General features: G+C 41.6%; 1 protein-coding gene across 2 annotated transcripts in view; it reads right to left on the minus strand.

The window, feature by feature from the left end:
* LOC141111433 (cilia- and flagella-associated protein 337-like) overlaps positions 1 to 23,106 on the minus strand; it is an 89,723-nt gene that overhangs the window by 61,812 nt on the left and 4,805 nt on the right. For both annotated transcript variants that reach the window (XM_073603734.1, XM_073603740.1), the window contains 8 exons: positions 16,813 to 16,901; positions 14,948 to 15,043; positions 11,589 to 11,634; positions 11,188 to 11,234; positions 9,716 to 9,833; positions 7,606 to 7,675; positions 1,996 to 2,236; positions 698 to 803 (listed from right to left, as the gene is read on the minus strand). In XM_073603734.1, the coding sequence (XP_073459835.1) occupies positions 698 to 803; positions 1,996 to 2,236; positions 7,606 to 7,675; positions 9,716 to 9,833; positions 11,188 to 11,234; positions 11,589 to 11,634; positions 14,948 to 15,043; positions 16,813 to 16,901 (813 nt within the window). The remainder of the gene's footprint in view (positions 1 to 697; positions 804 to 1,995; positions 2,237 to 7,605; positions 7,676 to 9,715; positions 9,834 to 11,187; positions 11,235 to 11,588; positions 11,635 to 14,947; positions 15,044 to 16,812; positions 16,902 to 23,106) is intronic.

Here is a 23,106-nt window from a genome sequence, read left to right on the forward strand (position 1 = left end):
TTCATGTGCGTGTAAAGGCAGGCTTCCTATTACTTTTGGCAATATAGTGTACATTTTAATAAGAGTGAAAATCCACCTGCAGTTCCGTGCGGCTGCCCTGTGGGTGCATTTTGGGAACAAGATTGGGGGGCTTTTTCTGTGTGTTTCCTGCAGGTACAGCAGTCCATTCAAATGTGAATCTATCCTAAGCCTTTCTGCAGGAAGGACAATGTCAATGCAGAGCAGGTGTAGCAAACCACTAACATGTCTGTTTCTCAAAATGATGGATTAATCTGCCTTTCTCAGGAAAGAAAAATGGGTCTCTCTTGAGATTGCAGGGAGAATAATTTTTTAAATACAATACCAGATGGCCGTAAAAAAAAAGAAAAAAAAATGCATTTCACACAACAGAAATAGGTACACTTTGTGATTTATTCATATTCCAATTGTTATTTTAAGCATATTTCTGCCCGTAAGATGGTGCTACACTTGTATCTCATGACTTTTTCACAAAACAAAAATCCATACTTATCCCACTACCACTTCTTGCATAATTACTCAATCAAACATTTCACAACTTGTAAGTAACTAATTATGTACTCTACAGCAGTTAATGTTCATTCAAGTGATTGTTGTAATGCATAGGTAAATAAAGCTAAACACTCATTTCTAAAATAAAATATTTCAAGTCATGTAAAGTGAAAGCCACATGCGTTACCATCACAGTACAGTCTGTAGACACTGAATAGATCTTTGTGTTCTCATCAGCAATCTGTAGGTAGCTTATAGGTGAGGAGTGTCCACGCAGTAATCCAGTGGGCCAACTAAAGAAAAAGAGATATATAAAAAATATCCAACTAAATATTACACCTTTTTTTTTTTTTTTTTACTATAACACCACATATGAATCCAGCAAATAAAAGTGTAGCATCAGTAGATTTACTACCTAGGGGTAGTGCCATCCCGAACCCCTCTTTTTGGTGCCTGGCCCGGGGTTCACCCACCATCATCAGCCCCCAGTTAGAACCATTTTTGTGGGGATTTCCCCCACAGCCTTGAGATCTGGGTGTCAATATTTGCACCTGTTGATGTACATCGCTCTTTTATCCTCCAACTTATCACCGCATGTGTAAGTATACACCTCATAAATATGCTAGAGCCATTTACTGTTGCTTTCTTATGACATGGTTTCTCCACAGACACACACAAAAAAATCAGATTATGGCTGTCTCCCGATGAACTGGGCGTTGCCCCATGAAACGCATAGAGACTACAGCCTACATGAATTGAATAATTATATATCTTTAGAATCATGGGTAATATGTTGAATATACATGCTTGATGTTTTTTGTAAAACAAATACATAATTGTGTGTTTTTTCTGATATTTTGCAATACATTTTGTACTTTTTTAATATTTTGTTGAATCATTATATTCAGCATCACTCACAAATGTTCCATGGGCATATCTTTCTGGTTTGTTCTATATATTAGGGACTGAGTGCTGCTGTCATTTTAGCTTAGGTGGCCTCCCTTCTTTCCCAGTAGGACAAGCAATTGTCTATGTATATTAGAGCAAAATAGGTTAATTAAAAAGGCTACTTTAAATTAAAAAAAGATATATCTGTCCAAAGTCCAAAGCTGTGCGCACCAAGCATATAGGCTGATATCCCCACAGCAAGAGGACTGTGAGTGTTCAAGCCTTGCTATACTGTGAGTAGCACATATGCCATTCAACACTGTGTAGGTGCTTCATTAAAACAAAAAAAACAAAAAAAAGTATGGGTCACCCCTTCAAACTCCGGACCAGCAACAAAGTCTAATAAACAGTCTGATAAAGCCATGTGGGAAAGATATGAACATTTAAAAATCATTGTCTGGGCTGGACTCTCCAAGGCCATGGGATAGGTTTGTTACTTACATTGCTACACTACTGCTGTGCTTTATACTGTGATGCTAAACTTCAGCTCTGCATTTATATTTTCTGTATCTATGATAAGTACAATGGGGCACCTACCCAGGTACATATGGATTCCATATACGAACGATCCTATCCATGCCTCCAGTAACAAGAACATTGGCTTCCTTGGAGAAATCAAATGTTTTGACGCCTCTTTTAACCCTGAAGAGGGATTCGTCACTGATATTTCTTTTGAGAGGAACATGGTTGGCCAACATGGGGCGTTTGCTCTTCACATTGCCAGACTCCATTAGATCCTTTAAACGCTTTTGCAAATTTTTTGTTCCCTCTACGCAACCTGTTATGAATTCAGTAATATTGTATTACTGGATCTTAAACAATATATGGATAATTGGACTGAAAATATATAACAAGCAATAAATAGATTGCATTTATTTTTTTATTTTTTGCCATTATTGAATATTTAAGATTTTCATATTGAAGACGCACAAAAACAATATTTTAAGCCGTAGGTGACTTCTTAACTCACAAGTGAGATATTACTATGCAGAATCCATTAGCAGGCACATTATATAATATCTTGAGTGCTAAATTTTAGTGGATTCTCGGAATCCTCACGTGGCAGCATCACAATTGTAGCTTGGCTGGGGATCTGAACTTGTCCTTACATAATCAAATACAGTAGTTACTTTAGTATCCAACTCATAAACTTTAACAGTTCTGGTCCAAATAGAATACTAAAACCCTGGATAACTATGGCAAAACACGTCTCAAAAGTGGAGAAAAGTTGTAGATCTTCTCTCTGTCTTGGTACCTTACTATTTTAAAGCCTTGATGCGGGAACCCTGCTTGGGTGAAATTGCTTTTTAATTTTTTCAAAAAAGGACTATTTTGTCTTAAAAACAAAGCTCAACGATCGTGATTTATCTGAGCACAAATATCCAAAGAAATATTTAACCACTTGACCACTGGAACATTTTACCCTTTTCTTTACCAGGGCATTTTGTGCTATTCAGTACTGTGCTACTTTAACTGGACACTGCACAGTCATGCAGTACTGTACCCAAATTAACTTTATATAATTTTTGCACACAAATAGAGCTTTCTTTTGGTGATATTTGATCATCACTGGGTTTTTTATTTTTTATTAAATAAATGAAAAAACACAGAAAATTTAGAAAAAAAACAAAAAACAATATTTTCTACTTTCTGTTATAAAACATATCCAATAAAATCTAATTTCTTCATACATTTAGGTCAAAATATATTTTGCTACATGTATTTGGTAAAAAAATAAATAAAAATCAATATGTGTATATTAATTGGTTTGTGTCAAAGCATCTACAAACTATGGCAGGCATATGCAATTGGCGGACCTCCAGCTGTTGCAAAACTACAACTCCCATCATGACACCCCTGGGTGTCATGCTTGCTGTCAGAGTCTTGCAATGCCTCATGGGACTTGTAGTTCTGCAACAGCTGGAGGTCGGCTAATTGCATATCCCTGAACTATGGTATATATACAGTGCCTTGAAAAAGTATTCATACCCCTTGAAATTTTCCACATTTTGTCATGTTTCATGATTTAATGCGATAGACCAACATAAAGTGGCACATAATTGTGAAGTGGAAGGAAAATGATAAATGGCTTTCCAATTTTTTTACAAATAAATATGTGAAAAGTGTGGCTTGCATTTGTATTCAGCCCCCTTGAGCCAATAGTTTATAGAACCACCTTTCCCTGTAATTACAGCTGCAAGTCTTTTTGGGTATGTCTCTACCAGCTTTGCACATCTAGAGAGTAAAATTTTTGTCCATTCTTCTTTGCAAAATAGCTCAAGCTCTGTCAGATTGGATGGAGAGCGTCTGTGAACAGCAATTTTCAAGTCTTGCCACAGATTCTAAATTGGCTTTAGGTCTGGACTTTGACTGGGCCATTCTAACACATAAATATGCTTTGATCTAAACAATTCCATTGTAGCTCTGGCTGTATGTTTAGGGTTGTTGTGCTGCTGGAAGGTGAACCTCTGCCCCAGTCTCAAGGCTTATGCAGACTCTAACAGGTTTTCTTCTTAGAATGCCCTGTATTTGGCTCCATCCTTCTTCCCATCAACTCTGACCAGCTTCCCTGTCCCTGCTGAAGAAAAGCATTCCCACAAAATGATGCTGCCACCACCATGTTTCACAATGGGGATGGTGTGTTCAGGATGATGTGCAGCGTTAGTTTTCTGCCACACATAGCGTTTTACTTTTAGGTTGAAAAGTTAAATTTTGGTTTCATCTGACCAGAGCACTTTCTTCCACATGTTTGCCATGTCCCCCACATGGCTTCTCACAAACTGCAAATGGGACTTCTTATGGCTTTCTTTCAACAATGGCTTTCTTCTTGCCACTCCTCCATAAAGGCCAGATTTGTGGAGTGTGCGACTAATAGTTGTCCTGTGTACAGATTCTCCCACCTGAGCTGTGGATCTCTGCAGCTCCTTCAAAGTTATCATGGGCCTCTTGGCTGCTTCTTTGATTAATGCTCTCCTTGCCCGGCCTGTCAGTTTTGGTGGATGGCCATGTCTTGGTAGGTTTGCAGTTGTGCCATACTCTTTCCATTTTTGGATGATGGATTGAACAGTGCTCTGTGAGATGTTCAAAGCTTGGGATATTTTTTTTTATAACCTAACCCTGCTTTAAACTTCTCCACAACTTTATCCCTGACCTGTCTAGTGTGTTCCTTGGCCTTCATGCTGTTTGTTCACTAAGGTTCTCTAACAAACCTCTGAGGGCTTTGCAGAACCGCTGTATTTATACTGAGATTAAATTACACAAAGATGGACTCTATTTACTAATTAGATGACTTCTGAAGGCAATTGGTTTCACTAGATTTTAGTTAGGGGCATCAGAGTGAAGGAAGCTGAATACAAATGCATGCCACACTTTTCAGGTATTTATTTGTAAAAAATTTGGGAAACCATTTATCATTTTCTTTTCACTTCACATTTATGTGCCACTTTGTATTGGTCTATCACATAAAATCCCAATAAAATATATTTATGTTATTGGTTGCAACATGACAAAATGTGGAAAATTTCAAGGGGTATGACTCCTTTTTCAAGGCACTGGGGGTTATTTACTAAAAACAAATCCACTTTGCACTACAAGTACACTGCAAGTGCACGTAAGAGTGCACTGCAAGTGCACTTGGAAGTGCAGTTGCTGTAGATCTGAGGGGGACATGCAAGTAAAATAAAAAAACAGAATTTTATCTTGCACATGATTGGATAATAAAATCAGCAGAGCTTCCCCTCATTTCAGACCTTCCTCTCAGATCTACAGCTGCTGCACTTCCAAGTGCACTTGTAGTGCAAAGTGGAGTTGTCTTTAGTAAATAAACCCCACTGTATATACTAGAATTTACAAAGTTTTAGAGACTATATTAGTAATGGTGTTGATCAGCAACTTATACTGTGACTATGATAGTGTGATAGGCAATCTACAATTAACTGACACTGGCTGGGAGGGACACTAACTGACAGTGACAGTAATAAGTGATAATACTGTACACTGTACTAATGACACTAATGGGTGTCAGGAGTGATCAGAAGGGCAATCAAGGGGTTAACTGTGTGCCTAACAAGTGTATGTATGTTGCTTTTACTCACAGGATCTGGCTGACTTTTCTCCCTAAACTCAGAGTCGATTTCAGGGGGAAAAAAAACAGCCAGATCACTGTTCTGCATTCGATGTTCTATGTGTTTGTAAACACAGAACTCTGTGCTATGATTGTCAGCAGCCGATCAGCAGGTATACAGCCAAAATCTCTAACCTGCTGACAAACTTTGGGTCTGATATGAATTTTAAGGGGAACCTCACGCCAAAATTTAAAAAAAAACGGCGTGGGGTTCCCCCCAAAATCAATAACAGACCCTTATCCGAGCATGCAGCCTGGCAGGTCAGAAAATGGTGGGGGATAAGCGAGGGCCCCCCTCATGAACCATACCAGGCCACATGCACTAAAAATGGGGGAGGGTGCTTTGGGTCAATGTAAATCCATTGTCATTCACGCCGCCCACCGCACTGGGGAAGGGTGGGGCCACCTGTCAACGTCTCCTGGTGGCACCGCCCCCCTCCTTGCGATGTCACGGACTGGTGCATGCTGGGTTGGCGATGTCGCAAGGGGGGGCGGTGCCACCAGGTGACATCGCCAGGTGGCCCTGTCCTTCCCTTTAAAAGAACTGTCAGACAGAGGAGCCTGCAGTAGGCAGACAGCCTCCATGTCGTCGAGAGCGATTTTTCTTTTGTTCTTTTTCGGGTGCTCCGGGCGGCGTGCTTGATGATGGATTTACATTGGGGGACACTGTTTTTTTATTTTTTAATAAAAGAATTGCTAAAAACTGTCTCTATGTTTTTATTACTTTTTGACACTTTTTTGATTAGGAGTACTATGTACCCCATACTCATTCACATAGGGGGGGCAGGATCTGGGGCCCTTTGTTAAAGGGGCTTCCAGATTCTAATAAGCCCCCTGCCCGCAGACCCCCACAACCACCGGCTATGGTTGTGGGGATGAGGCCCTTGTCCCAATCAACATAGGGACAAGGTTCTTTGAGGTGGAGGGGGGCATGGCTCCCCCTGCCCCAAAGCAACCACCCCCTCATGTTGAGGGCATGTTGCCTGGTATGGTTCCTGACCTGTAGGGCTGCGTGCTCGGATAAGGGCCTAGTATGGACTGGAGGGACCCCACACCATTTTTTCAAAATTTTGTATTGCCAGCATTCCTTTCTTTACATTTATCTGTCAGTGGGGAAGCCCGCAGACAGATAAGAACTCATCGGTTGTTAAGGACGCGGGCGGCCGGCTTCCCAGCCCGCTGCTTAACAACCAGCTCTTCTTTACACAGAATTTGAATCGGTCAATCATTTTTTGACCAATCCGAATTCTAATCGTTCTGAAAAGTTGGAATTCATTAGAAAATGAATAAACAAAACTAATTTTAACGATTTTCAACTAAATTCATTACCATTTGTTACTATTTCATTTGGAGATTCGGATACATCCGAATCTCTAAATAACCAAAAATGTGACCGATATTGTATTCAGACCGAAACTAATTGCACATGTCTAGTTGCTTGTTTGGTACGGGCGCCACTAAGAGAACACCTTGCAATTTCTAAATGAATGAAAAGCATTCTCTGATAGGACAAGGTGGAGAGGTAGGGCAGTGACATCACAATCTCAACCCTGTCCAATCAGAAAAAACTTTGCATTCATTGAGAAAATAAAAGGTGTTCTCTTCATGACGCCCATGCTGAGCCGATGACCTCCTGTGTTTAGTAAGCAGCAGTGCAGCTGCTCAGCAAAGGACCCAGAAGCTAGTGGAGGTAATTGTAGTAGCAGTACACACTACAGTGATTTCCAGCTACATGGTGGATCAGCAAGGTATTGTATATGCATGGTTACATTGGTCCAAGCTGGACCAATGTAACTATGAAAAAATTGCCATAGCTGTAATTCAACTTTAACCATGCACTCTATTATTAGCATTTTCTGTGATCCTTCAAACATCATGTATTTGGTATATTTGATCAGCATCTTGCATAAACAGTCACTAAATCTTTGCTTGGGGCCTGTTCCAACTACATCAAACTAAACATAATGCTTTTAACCATCAGACAGTCCTAGCTATAGAAGCATTTTTTAACATGATCTACCTACCTATTATTAGAGATGTGTAATCATCATTGGAGCTTGAAATAATTGATTCAATTGAATGGACATATCTGATCTGAGAATGAACAAAGAGAGGGCATAAATCATTTTGTTTATATGCAATGTGTGTTGTGTAATGTACGTGTTGTATCACTCTTCCAAAAGCTTGTCATGGCAAAATTTTGCTTCTGGTAGAGCATTGTTTTTGCTTCAGTTGATCCTACATCATTATATATTTACACTGTTACCCGCTTATTTTACATGGGTGGTTATATCCAGATTTGATTAATAACTTATCTCAATGTACGTAAAGTCTAGCACCAGCCATAGCTGTTGGACAGCCCCCATTTAACCCCTCACACTCTGAGCAAGCCTCAGTTTTGTAGCAAGCAATAGGAAGATTATAAAGAATAAAGGGAAGGACCTGTCTCCTGTACTGTACTCCAAGAAAAGGATTTCACAGTTGGGTCAAAAATCTATTATCTTAATTATACAGTACAGGACACAGGACTTAAACTACCATGGTCACAAAATCAGGTTGCATCATGGGACCAGCTAGAGATCAAGGTCTCAAACAGGTCTTCCGGCCTCTTGTCCACAAGGACCTTAAAAACCAGCAAGTCCTCGACAGGGACAGTTAAGGTTTTGATAAGGCAAGAAATGGCCTGGTCCACTACCAATATCTTAAGGAAGTCCTCTTCAATAGGATAATGCTGAGCAAAAGGGTTGGAAGCATCAAATATATTTTCAGGATGAGACCATTTACTGTACAAAATGGGCTCTACGAGCAAGTGTACAGGGAAAATCTTGGCAGGCTTGGGCATTTTTAGGGAACTCAGACAGATGGCCTGAGGATGGACCAAAGCAAGCTGCTTTAAGGCCAGGTTGGGCATTCCACGTCAATAAGCATAAAAGTGGTATCCTTAAATTTGGGAGAAATATCAGCAGATTGATCCTACTGAATTGTTGGAATCAGATGATGTTACATCCTCCTCTATAGAAATGTAGCAATAGCAAAACAAAAATCACAGGCAGACTCTTGAGGGTAGGCTGAGGGGTCACCTTGCGGTCCCTGTAATCGGCAGCCTCCAAAAGACTGAAAGCCTGCCCATAAATTTAGATATGGAGGCTGAACACTCCTCTAGGAGGTGCACCAGAAGTAGCAATGACAGTCTCAGAGAAAAAAAGAGACTGTGGACTGTGGTCAGGGTTGACAGAACCAAGGTCTTTAGTAGAGAGTCTACGACTCACTCAGAGCTATTAGCAGCCCATGAGCAGACAAGGCCCCCTAACTCATTGCCCTTGTGCCTATGATCTTCCATGTATGTTTTTCCCCCCTGACGTACTCACAATCAATTACTACAGAAAGGGTGGAGCCAACACAGTGTACTCACATAGATTGAGGTTACACAGGCACAATAGTGCCCTGAGTGGATAGCAGGGAGATCAAATTCAAATTAGGAATGCACCAGAAACCAGCACTACTCCCCTATGACCACAGCAATACATTTAATATTTCTCAGCCCCTGTTCCACTGTCAGCCACAGTAAAAAGGGAAGAAAACAGCGCTGTGGGCACCAGTAAAGGGTACAAAGCCGTGACTTACCCCAGCAGGCAGAGTGCTGCTCCTCTTATTGGAATGGTTAAAGGATAAAAAAGCTGCATAGGCAGAGAGAAGTCCATTGGGCACTTCAGGCTTCACACCATGGGTTACATTTTACAAAAGGGCCATGAGATGCAGGCCTCTTTGAGCATAATCCACTATGTATAATGGAGAACTCTCAGTTACTAATTGTCCATCACCATAATGGTGAGTCAATCTAAAGGTTTGGCATACAGGACAGAGCATCAGGCTCTGACGCTACCAGGAAGTGTCAGATCTTTACTGATAGGAATGGCCCAGGAACTGTTGAAACTTGTACTATATACTTAACAGCAGTTTTTCTTTTTGTTTTTTTTTTCCGTCTCTCTACTAGATTTTACCAGCAGCCGATGCTCAGGTGAATTTTTTAAACTACCATGGCAGACAATTCTGTTTTTATTTTCACTGAACAAGGAGAAACACTGAAACAAGGAGAAACATTGTAGTTTTCATAACATTGTAAGAGGCTATTACCTGTGTAACCCAGTCATTGTGCACCTTCCAACGAACAAGCTTAACATGGCTTAGGTCTGCAATGTTATCTATTGAAATACTAGGAATTTCTTCCACAGGTTGGCATTTTGTCCAGTTCCTGTTAAAAAATGATTTATATAGAGTTGACATAACTCATAAAACTAGATTCATTGTTCAATATTGTCTGATTACCCTGCTTAGGCACATGTTAAAGTAGATGTTACAGAGATTAACATTGCATTTGGCAATTCATACTTCAGAACTCAGGTTCAATAGCTTTTTGTAAGAATTTTAAGCTTTAAACTGTGTAGACTTATCCAAGGAGAGGTAACCTTAGTCGCTGCAGAGTTAACATGCTTGTGATTTTGGCAGAAATAATTTTTTATTCCTCAGTATAATGATTGTTACTTTTAGTCCACAAAAAAAATATTAGAGAATTTTCAATATTTCTAAAATATATCCAGTTGGGACTGTCCTTTACTGTGATACTACAATGTAATCATTTTGCAAACTTGAAAATACATGAATAAAAATATATTCAACCTAAAATATATCCAGTGATGCTTTGCCATGGACTCACTTTAGCTAAGCCTCTCTGAAATAGAATGTAAAAAAATCAATATGTTTATTATATGTCCTTTGGAAAAAAAATAACAAAGGAATGTATAGTATTTTGTATGTTTTCTTTCTTTATACATTGAATAGGTTGTAAGACATGCTTAACTGGTATTGACTATGCATGGTAAAACATGCAGGAAACAGGGACCCCCGGGAATGGTCCATGCAGGTTTGTCCTGTGCTTTTATTCAACAAGACAGCAAGCAAACACAGTTCTGATACAGGAGGGCTTTGTACAGTAAGCTCATAGCTTGTGTTCTCTCTGCAGGCAGCCTTTCACCCAGCAACAGGTACCCACTGCAGAGAGAGCAAGCGAGAGAGATCCCTGAGCATCAGTCAACTCACATACATAAAAGCCCATGGACAGCTGAGACTAATAATGAGTTTTAGCTACCAGGTGAGATATGGACCTAGGAATAGAGGCTTTATCCCACCCAAAGCTCTACAAAGCCTCTGGGATCCAGGACCCAGAACATGAAGTGGAGAAACCTAGAGACATACACACTGTTCACAAGCCTGCCAGCGAATCCCTTACGATGTATACTAAAACACAAAATCAAGAATGTTGTAATAATTTTATTGCAGCCCAGAATACACAGACTGTTACATATGTTAAACTGTTACTATGCTGACAAAAGCCCATTGTTTACAGCACTCTGTAGCAAATGGGTAAAAGTTGCCCCCCCCCCCCCCCCCCCGACCTGGGGCTGTCTAGAGTTTTAGAGTTTTCTAAACTTACAAAATAATACAATTATTCAAAAGTTAGGATCCGTTCTCTTTAAAAGACATACATTATTGAATTATTTTATTTAATCAGCTAAATGAGCAATCAGCAAATGATGAATCCACTATACCTGAGAGTTTCTGCCATGTGTGAAATTAGAATAATGTTAACACACCCCTGCAACACAATAAAAATGATAAAGCAGTAATACATTAATGCAGCCTTTTCTGATAAAAATAAAAATAATATTTGAAGTTATACTGCTAATTGATCCATAATTATAATGAATTATACTGTAAGGTACGGTTAACGTGAATATGCAAATAGTTCAGGTTGTCAAATTGTATGCACCTGCACTGTGTATTAGCAGAAAACTGAACAATTTATTATGCTGGGTGGTCACTTTAATTTATATAATGAATGGACAATATGATTTTCAATGTATTTTTATTTAACAGCAAACATGTACTTAAAAATCAAGAAACCTGTTAAATAATAAATCATTTTGAGATGAATAAAAAAAAAACTTACTTGTTCATCACCAAAATAAATAACACCCTCCTCAGTATCTCGCTGACTAAAATATATAAAAAGAAAGTAATTATAAGCAATGGCTATCTTAAAAGATTAAAAAAAAAAAGATTCTCCTCCAAAAATAAGTCATATTTTTATGGTAAGTGGCCACGAAGAAATGATATTACCTGAGCACTCTGCATGCTCTCCTCATTTCTAGCATATATAGAAGGGCTATATGAGGGAGGACCACAGAACTTTTAATGCAAATTTTTAGACTGTGTAATTTGTTTGGTTTGCTGGCTAGCTGGCAAGTATGCTGGGATTTTTTTTGTTTTGTACGTTCTGTGAAAAGCACTTCTATGTGCACCCTACTCTAATAGCTATCTTTAAATTTGGACAGTTGAAATTTTTTTTTAGTCTACAGGAATTGGCGTGTGAACACAATGGACTCCTTCAGCTGCTCTTGTGCTGTACTGGGCTTGTGGTGTGTCTATGGGACTTAAAGAGGAGTTCGACCCCTTTCTGTGTTCATTAAAAGTCAGCAGCTACAAAAAGCATAGCTACTGACTTTTAATAAACACACACTCCGCGGTGCCGGCATCACTACTGTGGGCACCCGGCTGTGACAGCTTGTGGCTTTACAGTCAGGTGCACACTGTGCATGCGCGAGTTGCGCTGCACGTCCTGAATGGCCGTGCAATCTTCTGGGACCTGTGACGAGGGTGGGAGGGGCCGCCTTGGCATCCTGGGCATAAGTGGGAGCTGGGTACCTGTCAAAAGTAGGTACCCACTCCCCCCCACCTAAAAAAATAACATGCCAAATGTGCCATGTCAGGGGGTCAGGATTGCTTAAAATGGTAGTTCCACTTTTGGGTGGAACTCTACTTTAAATGGGCTGCCTCCAGGGATACCTGCCTTTGACGAGGCAGTATGGCTTCCACATAACAAACACAAATTGTTAGATAGTTTTGTGTTTTTTTTTTTTCTTAAAAGAAGTATGGGTTTAGGTAAAAAAAAAAAATTATACTCACCTAGGTGGGTGCAACATTGGTCCGATGCTGCATCTCTCCCCTGCTGGCTCTAATGCCCCGTACACACGGTCGGATTTTCCGATGGAAAATGTCCAATCGGAGCCTGTTGTCGGAAATTCCGACCGTGTCTGGGCTCCATCGGACATTTTCCATCGGATTTTCCGACACACAAAGTTGGAGAGCAGGAGATAAAATTTTCCGACAACAAAATCCGTTGTCGGAATTTCTGATCGTGTGTACACAAATCCGACGGACAAAGTGTCACGCATGCTCAGAATAAATAAAGAGATGAAAGCTATTGGCCACTGCCCCGTTTATAGTCCCGACGTACGTGTTTTACGTCACCGCGTTTAAAACGATCGGATTTTCCGACAACTTTGTGTGACCGTGTGTATGCAAGACAAGTTTGAGCCAACATCCGTCAGAAAAAATCCTAGGATTTTGTTGCCGGAATGTCCGAACAAAGTCCGACCGTGTGTACGGGGCATAAGACCGAGAACTGAGCGATCAAACACAGCTGATCGCTCAGCTCTTGGTCTTCAGGCTTTAGAGAGCTGTTGACTTTTCGCCACCGGCTCTCTGCTCTGTTCCCCCTCAGTGCTCGCTGGGGTGCTGGGCTGTGGAGGGGGAGGGAGCAGCAGGCTCAGGCTCTCAGTGGCTCGCTGAGGGGCTGAGCCAACTACCGGTCCAGGCATCTAGGTGGATCCTGACCATATGGTTGGGATTTTTTCAAAGCCTGGACTGACTCTGTGATGTAAACCGACAGCAGGCTTTAGCCCGCTGTAAGCTGAAAGCGGGTCACAGGAGTGCAGAACAAACTGCGCTCCTGTGATCCAAAAGAGACGTACAGCCAAAAAAAGCTTTGGCTATACTTCTCCTTTAAGTAAGTGTGCTGGAAAAATGTTAGTTTTGCTTGTTATGAAGACCACTTTTGCTTTCACAGGTATTTATTACAGCAGAATTAAAATAGAATGCGTCCTAACTTGGGTGCTGAAGGGCTGCTAAGCTCATTGAAAAAATGCTGGGTTTTGACAAAATATGAGTGCAGTTTGATTAAAAAAAGAAATAAAATAACACGTTTTAGAGGATGCCAGTAGCTTTATTCACCCACAGTTCTTTTATAACATTAATGAACATATTTTGCTAGTCACTAAAATACTAGTTTCCTGCCTGTTTTTGGCTTCAATAGTTTGAATCACTTGTCTGGAAAACCTATGTAGCAACTGAAGTCATACTACATCTACATACTATTTGTGGCTCAATGACTCACAAAGTATTAATTATTAGCCCTCATGCACACAGGCTGTTAAAAAAACGTTATGAAAACGCCAGTATCTTTGCAGTGATTTTTTTTAACTCTTTTCAGCGTTTTTCAGCGTTTTTGAGCGTTTTTCAGCGTTAGAGCGTTTTTACAGCTGAAAAACGTTTCTCAGAACCCACTGGTCCTGGGTTTTTTTTACAGCTTAAAAACGCCTATGCCACTTGCAGCTCAAAAACGCCTAGGTGGGCATGAAGCCATAGACTAACATAGACAGGCCTTTTTAAGCTGCAAAAAAAGCTCAAAAAAGCAGCTGTAAAAACGTCCGTGTGCATGAGGACTTAAAACAAATATTATTAACTAGCAAGTTCAGAAGGTGGGCAGAAATAGCAGACCACATATGGTACCAGACTTTATTAGGTGAGTGATTATAATGCACAGGTAGTGTACCCCATTGGATTCCTCAACAAAAAGAAGTTGTATAAAACTTCATCCTTTCTACCATAAAAGTGTTGATACAAATAGGAGGAAATTGTTGCTCCTCGTGCAATAACGTGTTCTGTGTTAACAGAGCCATAAACAGACAACAGGGGGGATAACACAACTGGGTCCATTGGGTTCAGACATTTTTATATGTCCATTTATGACAGGCTCAACAGGGACAAAAAATACTCAAAGCCCAGGGAACTATGGGGGGTTATTTACGAAAGGCAAATCTACTTTGGATTACAAGTGCACTAAAAGTGCACTTGGAAGTGCAGTCGCTGTAGATCTGAGAGGAAGATCTGAAATAAGGGGAATCTCTGCTGATTTTATCATCCAATCATGTGCAAGCTAAAATGCTGTTTTTTATTTTCCTTGCATGTCCCCCTCAGATCTACAGCGACTGCACTTTCAGTGCACTTTCAAGTGCAAAGTGGATTTGCCTTTTGTAAATAACCCCCATATTTCTCTAATATCCATCCATTCCAACACTCTTTCTCTTAACTGATCTACAATAAAAGCAGTGATGGGGTGTAGATGTCCAGCCTTAACAATTAAATGATTGTAAGAAAACTGAACAGGTAAACAATGGGGATCATTACCTGTAACAACCAAGGTGCAGTGGTATTGTCTCAAATCCCACTATCTGGCAATACGGTTCAAAGTTGGAGAGTTCATAAAGACGTATCTCTCTGTCACTGCAAAAAAGCATGTAACAGAATTGGCATCATGGGAAAAGCATTTTCATATCATTTCAGTTACTATTACATTATTTGCCGTAAATAAATTAATGTGACATTCATAATTTACTTGAGCTTTCATATTTTTGTTATTGTTTTAATTTAAAAAGATTTCAGAATTAAAGAGGACAAATCCTTTGCAATCATCCAGTCTCTCTGTTTAAAGTGGTTTTAAACCATGTTACACCACTTGTACCTACAGGTAAGCCTATAATAAGGCTTTACCTGCAGGTACTGAAAATATCTACTAAACCTGCACCGTTTAGAAGATATTTACCATATACGCTTGCGCTGACGTCATCGGCGCATGCACACCGAAGAAACTGCACGCTCGTGCCATTTCTTCAGCAGCAGTGCCGTGACCGGCGGCTCCAGCCATGTTAACAACTATGGGAATCTGTGTGAAATTATGCTGGCCATATAGAATAAAATATTTTCATTTGTAGAACATCAATCCATAGGAATGCCCACTTTTTTTACCCACAACACACAAAAAATGTAAATGCAGCTAACAGAAGTATCCTAATTTGATTTGATCAGCCTCTTTCAATGCACTGTACAGCAGCACTCAGACTGGACGATGGAGGGAGCAACGATAGAAGCCAATCAGGTGTCCTTCATGCACTTGTGCTGACAAGGAACATGGTGACAGAAGGAGAAAGAAGTGAGAGCAGAGTGACAAACTGCTACTGTTTCTTTCTGGCCAATCAGAGGCAGCCCAAAAAGTCAGGTCACCAATTTTGTTGTACAATCTGGCAGGGTTGTGTAAATCTAATAACTGGATACACAGAATAAAAAGTCTTTTAGCAGGTAAAATAACACCCATATAGGCGTCATTCACACAGAAAGTGATTTGATCCATGCCCTGTGCAGGGCTGTGTTTTACTTGCACAGGGATGCACAGGTGTTGTGTGCATCCTCATGCAGGCAGTCCCACTGAGATCTATTGGGACCCATCGGCTGCACAGACACAGTCACTGCTCCCAATATGACATTGGTGTGGATGCACGTGCATGTCCCCCAACTCTACCCTGGATGCACTTGGGGCCGTGCTCCAGCATGGATGTCACATTGCGAGCACCTGGCTGTATCCATGCAGCTGCTGGTTCCCAATAGACCTCAATGGGATGCAGCACCTGTGCATCAATGTGGAGGTAAAACACAGCCCTGCACAGAGCATAGATTGCCTTGTGTGAACAAGGCCATATGTACAGTATTTCAACTGTGTATTTAGCTTTATTTCTTGAGTTCAACTTTAGCCTAGGTTCACACTGAGTGCGGGAATGAAATCATGTGAGTTCAGCTGAACTCCCACGATTTCATTCCTGCATGTCAGTCCCGATTTCGGGGACAATTTCAGAGACATTTCTGCGGGTTTCTGCACAGATGTCAATGGAAATAGCATCCCCGAAATCGCCAGAAGTAGTGCAGAAACTAGTTTTGGAAATTGCTGTAGCGCCACAACTGCGGCGTCGCACCGATTAGGATGGTGCCATTGCCGGCAATTGCAGCCTATTTGGCAGGGGATTTGAAATGTCAAATCCCCTACCAAATCGCACCGATATGAACCAGGGCTTTTACAAATATAAGCACAGCCAAAAGATACTTAGAGCACATATTTGTAGGACACTCTGAATTCCGTTTAGTAGAAAACTAAAAAACGATAGTTACTGTGCCCTATACAATGTAACTTTCCCAATACAGCCATACAGATTACTGGGTCTTACCATGTTCCAATAATTATCTTGTTATAATGAGGCATCAGTGTGGAATCTGAAATCCATTTTATTTTCCTGTTTTGTTGTTTGTTTTCCTCCTAAAACAAATGTAATGATAAAAATTCCTGTTGTGTTCCCTTTGTACATGCATTGCACTGCATTGTCTCTAAGCCTAGGTTCACACTATGAATCAAAAAAAGACAAAAGTTTTGCGTCAAGTGATGTTAGGTATATGATGTCTCTGGAAACAGTCTATGATGAAAGTCTAATAAATAAAGGACATAAAATAGGGAGATAATTCACATGGGCAGCCGGTCCAAGAGTAGAAGCAAGCTCTTTGTGGCTAGAAACAACAAAAAAGTACAGGCGCCTCTAGGTGTAGTGTGCATGAAATTTATTGTAATAGCAAATCGCTAACCACTCACATGGTGCAATATGCTTATTATCATATCAGATATGCTTACTATCAAATTGCATCATGTGAGTGGTTAGCGATTTGTAGTTACAATAAATTTCATGCAAAATACTACACTTAGAGGCGCCTGTCCTTTCTTGTTGTTTCACACTATGAATCCCATTTGAATCACACAGGAATCGCGCTGCACTCTGGTACAATTCATATGCAATTCAGTGCAGTGCACCGCATCTGTACCAAAGTCATGCATGTAGCATTTTTGGGATAGCACTGCAACCATATTACCATGCGATCCGGTGCAGGCAAAATCATTGTGTTTGCGACTTGCATTTGGGGTGTCTTTAAGATTGCACTGACACCTGCTGCAGATCGCAATGGCAGAGAGATTTGAATGCGGTGTGGAAAATGTGCACTGATCGTGAGTGTCCCACACTGTATTTTAGTATTACCCGAGGCTTCTTGGATTATTATTATCATCATTTTGGATAAAGTAAGGGAGAATTAAAACCGCTGTCAGCTTTTTTTTTGTTGCCACCTGTGTCCCTTCACTTCCTGCCCCATAGATAAATGGGATGTGAAAGGAAGTCCCTGGTTGTCACTTGGGTTACCAGAACTAGCATTCGTATTGAAATTCTACCCTGAGTCACTCCCAGCCTGTGTCCCTTCACTTCCTGCCCCATAGATAAATGGGAAGTGAAAGGAAGTCCCTGGTTGTCACTTGGGTTACCAGAACTAGCATTCGTATTGAAGGATTTCTCATCTTTTCCTGTTTTGTTGGCAACTTAAAATTCTGCTCTCTGTGATAATGATAAACAGGACAAATAAAATTGGTAAATCCCTCTAATGGGGACACAGACAGCAATAAAAACTGACAGGTGTTTTATTCCTCTCCATTCTATCCAAAACGTTTAGCACCATTTACCTTAATCCTGGTTCCCACCTGTTTGCATTTTTAGGAGGTGTCTGTTGTCTTGCGAAAGAAACTAGCAAAAAAGCCTCAAATGCGCAAACACTGTGTTTTTTAGGTGTTTTTCAGGTGTTTCCGCTACATTTCTATTGAAGTCTCTCTCCCACTGTGCTCTCCTTGCTCTTCTTGGCTAGGACACCTCTGTGTGTTGTAGGAGGGTCCCGTCTGTACCCGAGCCCAGACCCAAGCTGGGCTGACCCTGGGTATTTAAGGAAGCCTGCCCCCTGCCAATCCAAGTTGGGGATTGGTCAGGGCTCCTTAGAATAGCCCAGGTGGCTCCACCTCCCCTCCAGCCTCTCTTTCTAGAAAACACTGGAACATTCTAGAAAGAAGTAAGAGGTCCTAATGATGCCACCTGTGAGTCACTTAGCACTACCCTGAGTCACTCCCACCTCTGTCCCTTCACTTCCTGCCCCATAGATAAATGGGAAGTGAAAGGAAGTCCCTGGTTGTCACTTGGGTTACCAGAACTAGCATTCGTATTGAAGGATTTCTCATCTTTTCCTGTTTTGTTGGCAACTTAAAATTTTGCTCTCTGTGATAATGATAAACAGGACAAATAAAGTTGGTAAATCCCTCTAATGGGGACACAGACAGCAATAAAAACTGACAGGTGTTTTATTCCTCTCCATTCTATCCAAAACGTTTAGCACCATTTACCTTAATCCTAGTTCCCACCTGTTTGCATTTTTAGGAGGTGTCTGTTGTCTTGCGAAAGAAACTAGCAAAAAAGCCTCAAATGCGCAAACACTGTGTTTTTTAGGTGTTTTTCAGGTGTTTCCGCTACATTTCTATTGAAGTCTCTCTCCCACTGTGCTCTCCTTGCTCTTCTTGGCTAGGACACCTCTGTGTGTTGTAGGAGGGTCCCGTCTGTACCCGAGCCCAGACCCAAGCTGGGCTGACCCTGGGTATTTAAGGAAGCCTGCCCCCTGCCAATCCAAGTTGGGGATTGGTCAGGGCTCCTTAGAATAGCCCAGGTGGCTCCACCTCCCCTCCAGCCTCTCTTTCTAGAAAACACTGGAACATTCTAGAAAGAAGTAAGAGGTCCTAATGATGCCACCTGTGAGTCACTTAGCACTACCCTGAGTCACTCCCACCTCTGTCCCTTCACTTCCTGCCCCATAGATAAATGGGAAGTGAAAGGAAGTCCCTGGTTGTCACTTGGGTTACCAGAACTAGCATTCGTATTGAAGGATTTCTCATCTTTTCCTGTTTTGTTGGCAACTTAAAATTTTGCTCTCTGTGATAATGATAAACAGGACAAATAAAGTTGGTAAATCCCTCTAATGGGGACACAGACAGCAATAAAAACTGACAGGTGTTTTATTCCTCTCCATTCTATCCAAAACGTTTAGCACCATTTACCTTAATCCTAGTTCCCACCTGTTTGCATTTTTAGGAGGTGTCTGTTGTCTTGCGAAAGAAACTAGCAAAAAAGCCTCAAATGCGCAAACACTGTGTTTTTTAGGTGCTTTTCAGGTGTTTCCGCTACATTTCTATTGAAGTCTATGGAACCAAAACACAACCTGCTGTGGGAACAAAAAGTCCCTGACCCTTACTAAAAAAAAACACCAGTGTAAAACATATGTAAAGGTACCCTCATGAGGGCTGCTGAGTATAGTAGTCCACCTGTCACCCTGCCCAGCCAGGCACACACTTTTACACTCCTCAGAGACAATAAAACAGTCCATGCATTTTGTTTTGTTTATTTTATTGAGGGGTACTAAACTTGGATAGGGATGGGGACTTATGGGATGCCCAAGTGTTCAGAATATTGCAATTTGGGACTATATATATACATCCGATCAGGGCTTTTTTTCTCAGAGAATAGGTGCAGGAACTCAAGCATGCCCGTCACACACACATACCTGCCAAATGGCATCAAATAGTGCATGCAACCCCTCCCTCCACTGCCCTCATCTTCTCCCCCCTCCTTAAAATCTCCACCATCTGTCATATTTCTTACCTTTGTTGCAATATTAAGCTGAAGCACCTATCCGGCTGCAGTACCTCCCAGCATACTATACACACTATACTACAGTCACTTGCAATTGAGATCATGCAGTAGGAGCATCAACAACTGGTCACCAGGGAAAAAATGGAGACCACAAAGGGTGTAGCCTACCACCCACCCTCTCCTGCCCATGACTGCACTGAACCCTGGGCACCTGTTCTGTATCTCCCTTGTGCCTGTCCTGCACTCAGTGAGATCTGCGCAGGAGATTTGACCTGTGGGAGCTACTGGGGGATAAGCTGTCACTTGTAAATGCAGAAGCTGGACTTCAGTGTTACCAAGTGATAGTGGTGAGCAGGGAGCAAAAGATTTGAGCCAGAGGTGGTGGAACTGAGTTCCCCCTAGTTCCTGCTGAAAAAAAGCCCTGCATCCGATATATATATCACTCCATACTCCTCCTGCACATTGCTTCCTCTCTACTGAGTATCACTCAATATTCCTCCTGCACGTCACTTCCTCTCTTCTGCTCTCCAGACTAGCTAGCACTAATTTGGTAGGCCTGACACTGGTTCAGCCAGGCCCAAGGTAGATGCCCTTTGCAGGCAGGGACCATGGGCCCCTTTTTGTGTAGCAACAAAAATAAGGTATTTTTTTAGTGCTAGCTGTCGGTGTGGCTACTGAGCCCAGTACCACATGTTCAGGCCCTGCCAGCCCTCCTGGCTGCAGCTGCCTCTCTCCACTGCCCATGTTCTCTCACCTGGTTCTGCACCCATCTCAGACTGCAATTTCCCAGTCCTCTCAGGCGTGCCTCCCCAGTCCTCCCTTCTGGTTCTACACCCATCTCAGACTGCTCTCTATCAGTCCTCTCAGGCGTGTCTCCCCAGTCCTCTCAACCGTGCTTCACTCACCAGCCCTCCTGGCTGCGACCTGTTGTTCCTCCTTGGAGACTTGCCTGGCAGTGCTCTCTCCCACTGTGCTCTCCTTGCTCTTCTTGGCTAGGACACCTATGTGTGTTGTAGGAGGGTCCTGTCTGTACCCGAGCCCAGACCCAAGCTGGGCTGACCCTGGGTATTTAAGGAGGCCTGCCCCCTGCCAATCCAAGTTGGGGATTGGTCAGGGCTCCTTAGAATAGCCCAGGTGGCTCCACCTCCCCTCCAGCCTCTCTTTCTAGAAAACACTGGAACATTCTAGAAAGAAGTAGGAGGTCCTAATGATGCCACCTGTGAGTCACTTAGCACTACCCTGAGTCACTCCCAGCCCAGATCAAAACAAATAGGCCTGGCTGCCAGCCAGGCCTGCCTAAATGTACCTACTCTGCAAAAAACCTATATACATACTCTAGCAACCTAGAGGGTGCTACACGTACATATGTGAACATGGCCTATGGGAAACTATGTTAAATGGACTGTAGTGCATTTCTGCAAAACTGAAAAATGCATAGGTGTGAACCAGCCCTTAAGCCTGTGTCAGCTCCGGTCAGAGCTGTTGTACTAACTATGCAAAGTTAGAGCAGCGATCTCCCTTGCTGAGCTGTTGTGTTCTGACAGGGGGACGGCCCCCCCACCAGAACTCTCCGATCAGCGCTCTCTGCCATTGGGAGTCAGCCGGCTGCTGGTTTTTCAGCATGCTCGTCCGACAGAAGCTGGCAAAATAGCCGGCTTCTGTCGGACAGACTGAAATACACACGGGCCGAATGTCGGCTGGTTTGAACCACCTGATGTCTCCCGACATTCGGCCCATGTATACCAGGCTTTAGAGTACAGTTCTGTTGGGCAGTTTTAAAGACTGGTCAATGATTAATGATGTCAGTATTCAGCTAAGGATATTGTTTAGTGTTTATATATGTATCCACACCTTGTAATAGAAGAATCCTATAATAAAGTGCTTATTACTGACAGTAGGCAGTCTGCTCCCCATGCCTATTATTACAGTATGGTCACAAGAACAATTAGGAGCACAGAGGTGATCATTAACGCAACAATTGCCTCATCGTGGGCCATTAACAAACGTCAGCTACAGATAGCCTAGCTTGAACAACGAGATAAACTGCTGTGTCATTTGATCCCAATCTAAATTCTAGCTCTTCTTTGTTAGTGGAACTAGACCAACAGACACCCTGAGCCTTCACTAAACACAATTTAAAGCCGGACTCCAGCCAAAATATTTCTGATTTGTTTTGGTTGGATTGCAGAAGTTTCAAAATTCCTGTTAGGTTTTTATTTCCCAATATTGGGGAGATTTTCCTTAATTTTCTGTCCCTTGGAAATCTGTGCAAAAAATAGGGGAATGATTGCTTCCAGGACAGAAAAGTCCTATTGTGCATATTGTACAGTTCTACATATAGAGATAATCATCCACCTTCTCCTTTAAAACCATAGTATAAATTATTTTTTTTTTATATATAGTGGCGTAATTATAAAGTTGAGAATCTGCCATTCACCAAACATTCGCAGGTGCAGCATGTGTGTTAATTGATTCATTGATTTGGTGAATGTTGGGCAATAGTCACATTCACTGCATTAAAGTACATTAAGGTTTTTTTTTTTTTAGTTTTTAGATAAGGTTTGGAAGGGTTTGACCCTATGAGGGGAATTTATTAAGACTGGAGCAAGCATAATCTGGAGCACCAAATCAGCTTCTGTCTTTCATTTTCAAAGCTTAACCGAAAGAGCTGATGGTAGAAAAAGATTGGTTGCCATGCACAGCTGCGCCAGATTGTGCCTGCTCCAGTTTCGATAAATTCCCCTGTATGTTGGGTTTTTATCGCTGTCTATAATGGGAACCAAAAAATGATAGCATTGTCACCAGAACAATTGGTGAGGGAAAAGCCAAAATTCCAACCTATTCAAAGATAGTAATTTTGCTTGCTTAGGAGAGATATCCTCTAATTTGCTGTAGTGCCTTCAGGACAAGAAGTAAAGGGAAATCTTCCCAATGGGACAAAGACGCAAAAAAAAAAAACAACCC

The sequence above is a fragment of the Aquarana catesbeiana genome, linkage group LG01, assembly GCF_042186555.1.
Source record: "Aquarana catesbeiana isolate 2022-GZ linkage group LG01, ASM4218655v1, whole genome shotgun sequence".
Lineage (NCBI taxonomy): Eukaryota > Metazoa > Chordata > Amphibia > Anura > Ranidae > Aquarana > Aquarana catesbeiana.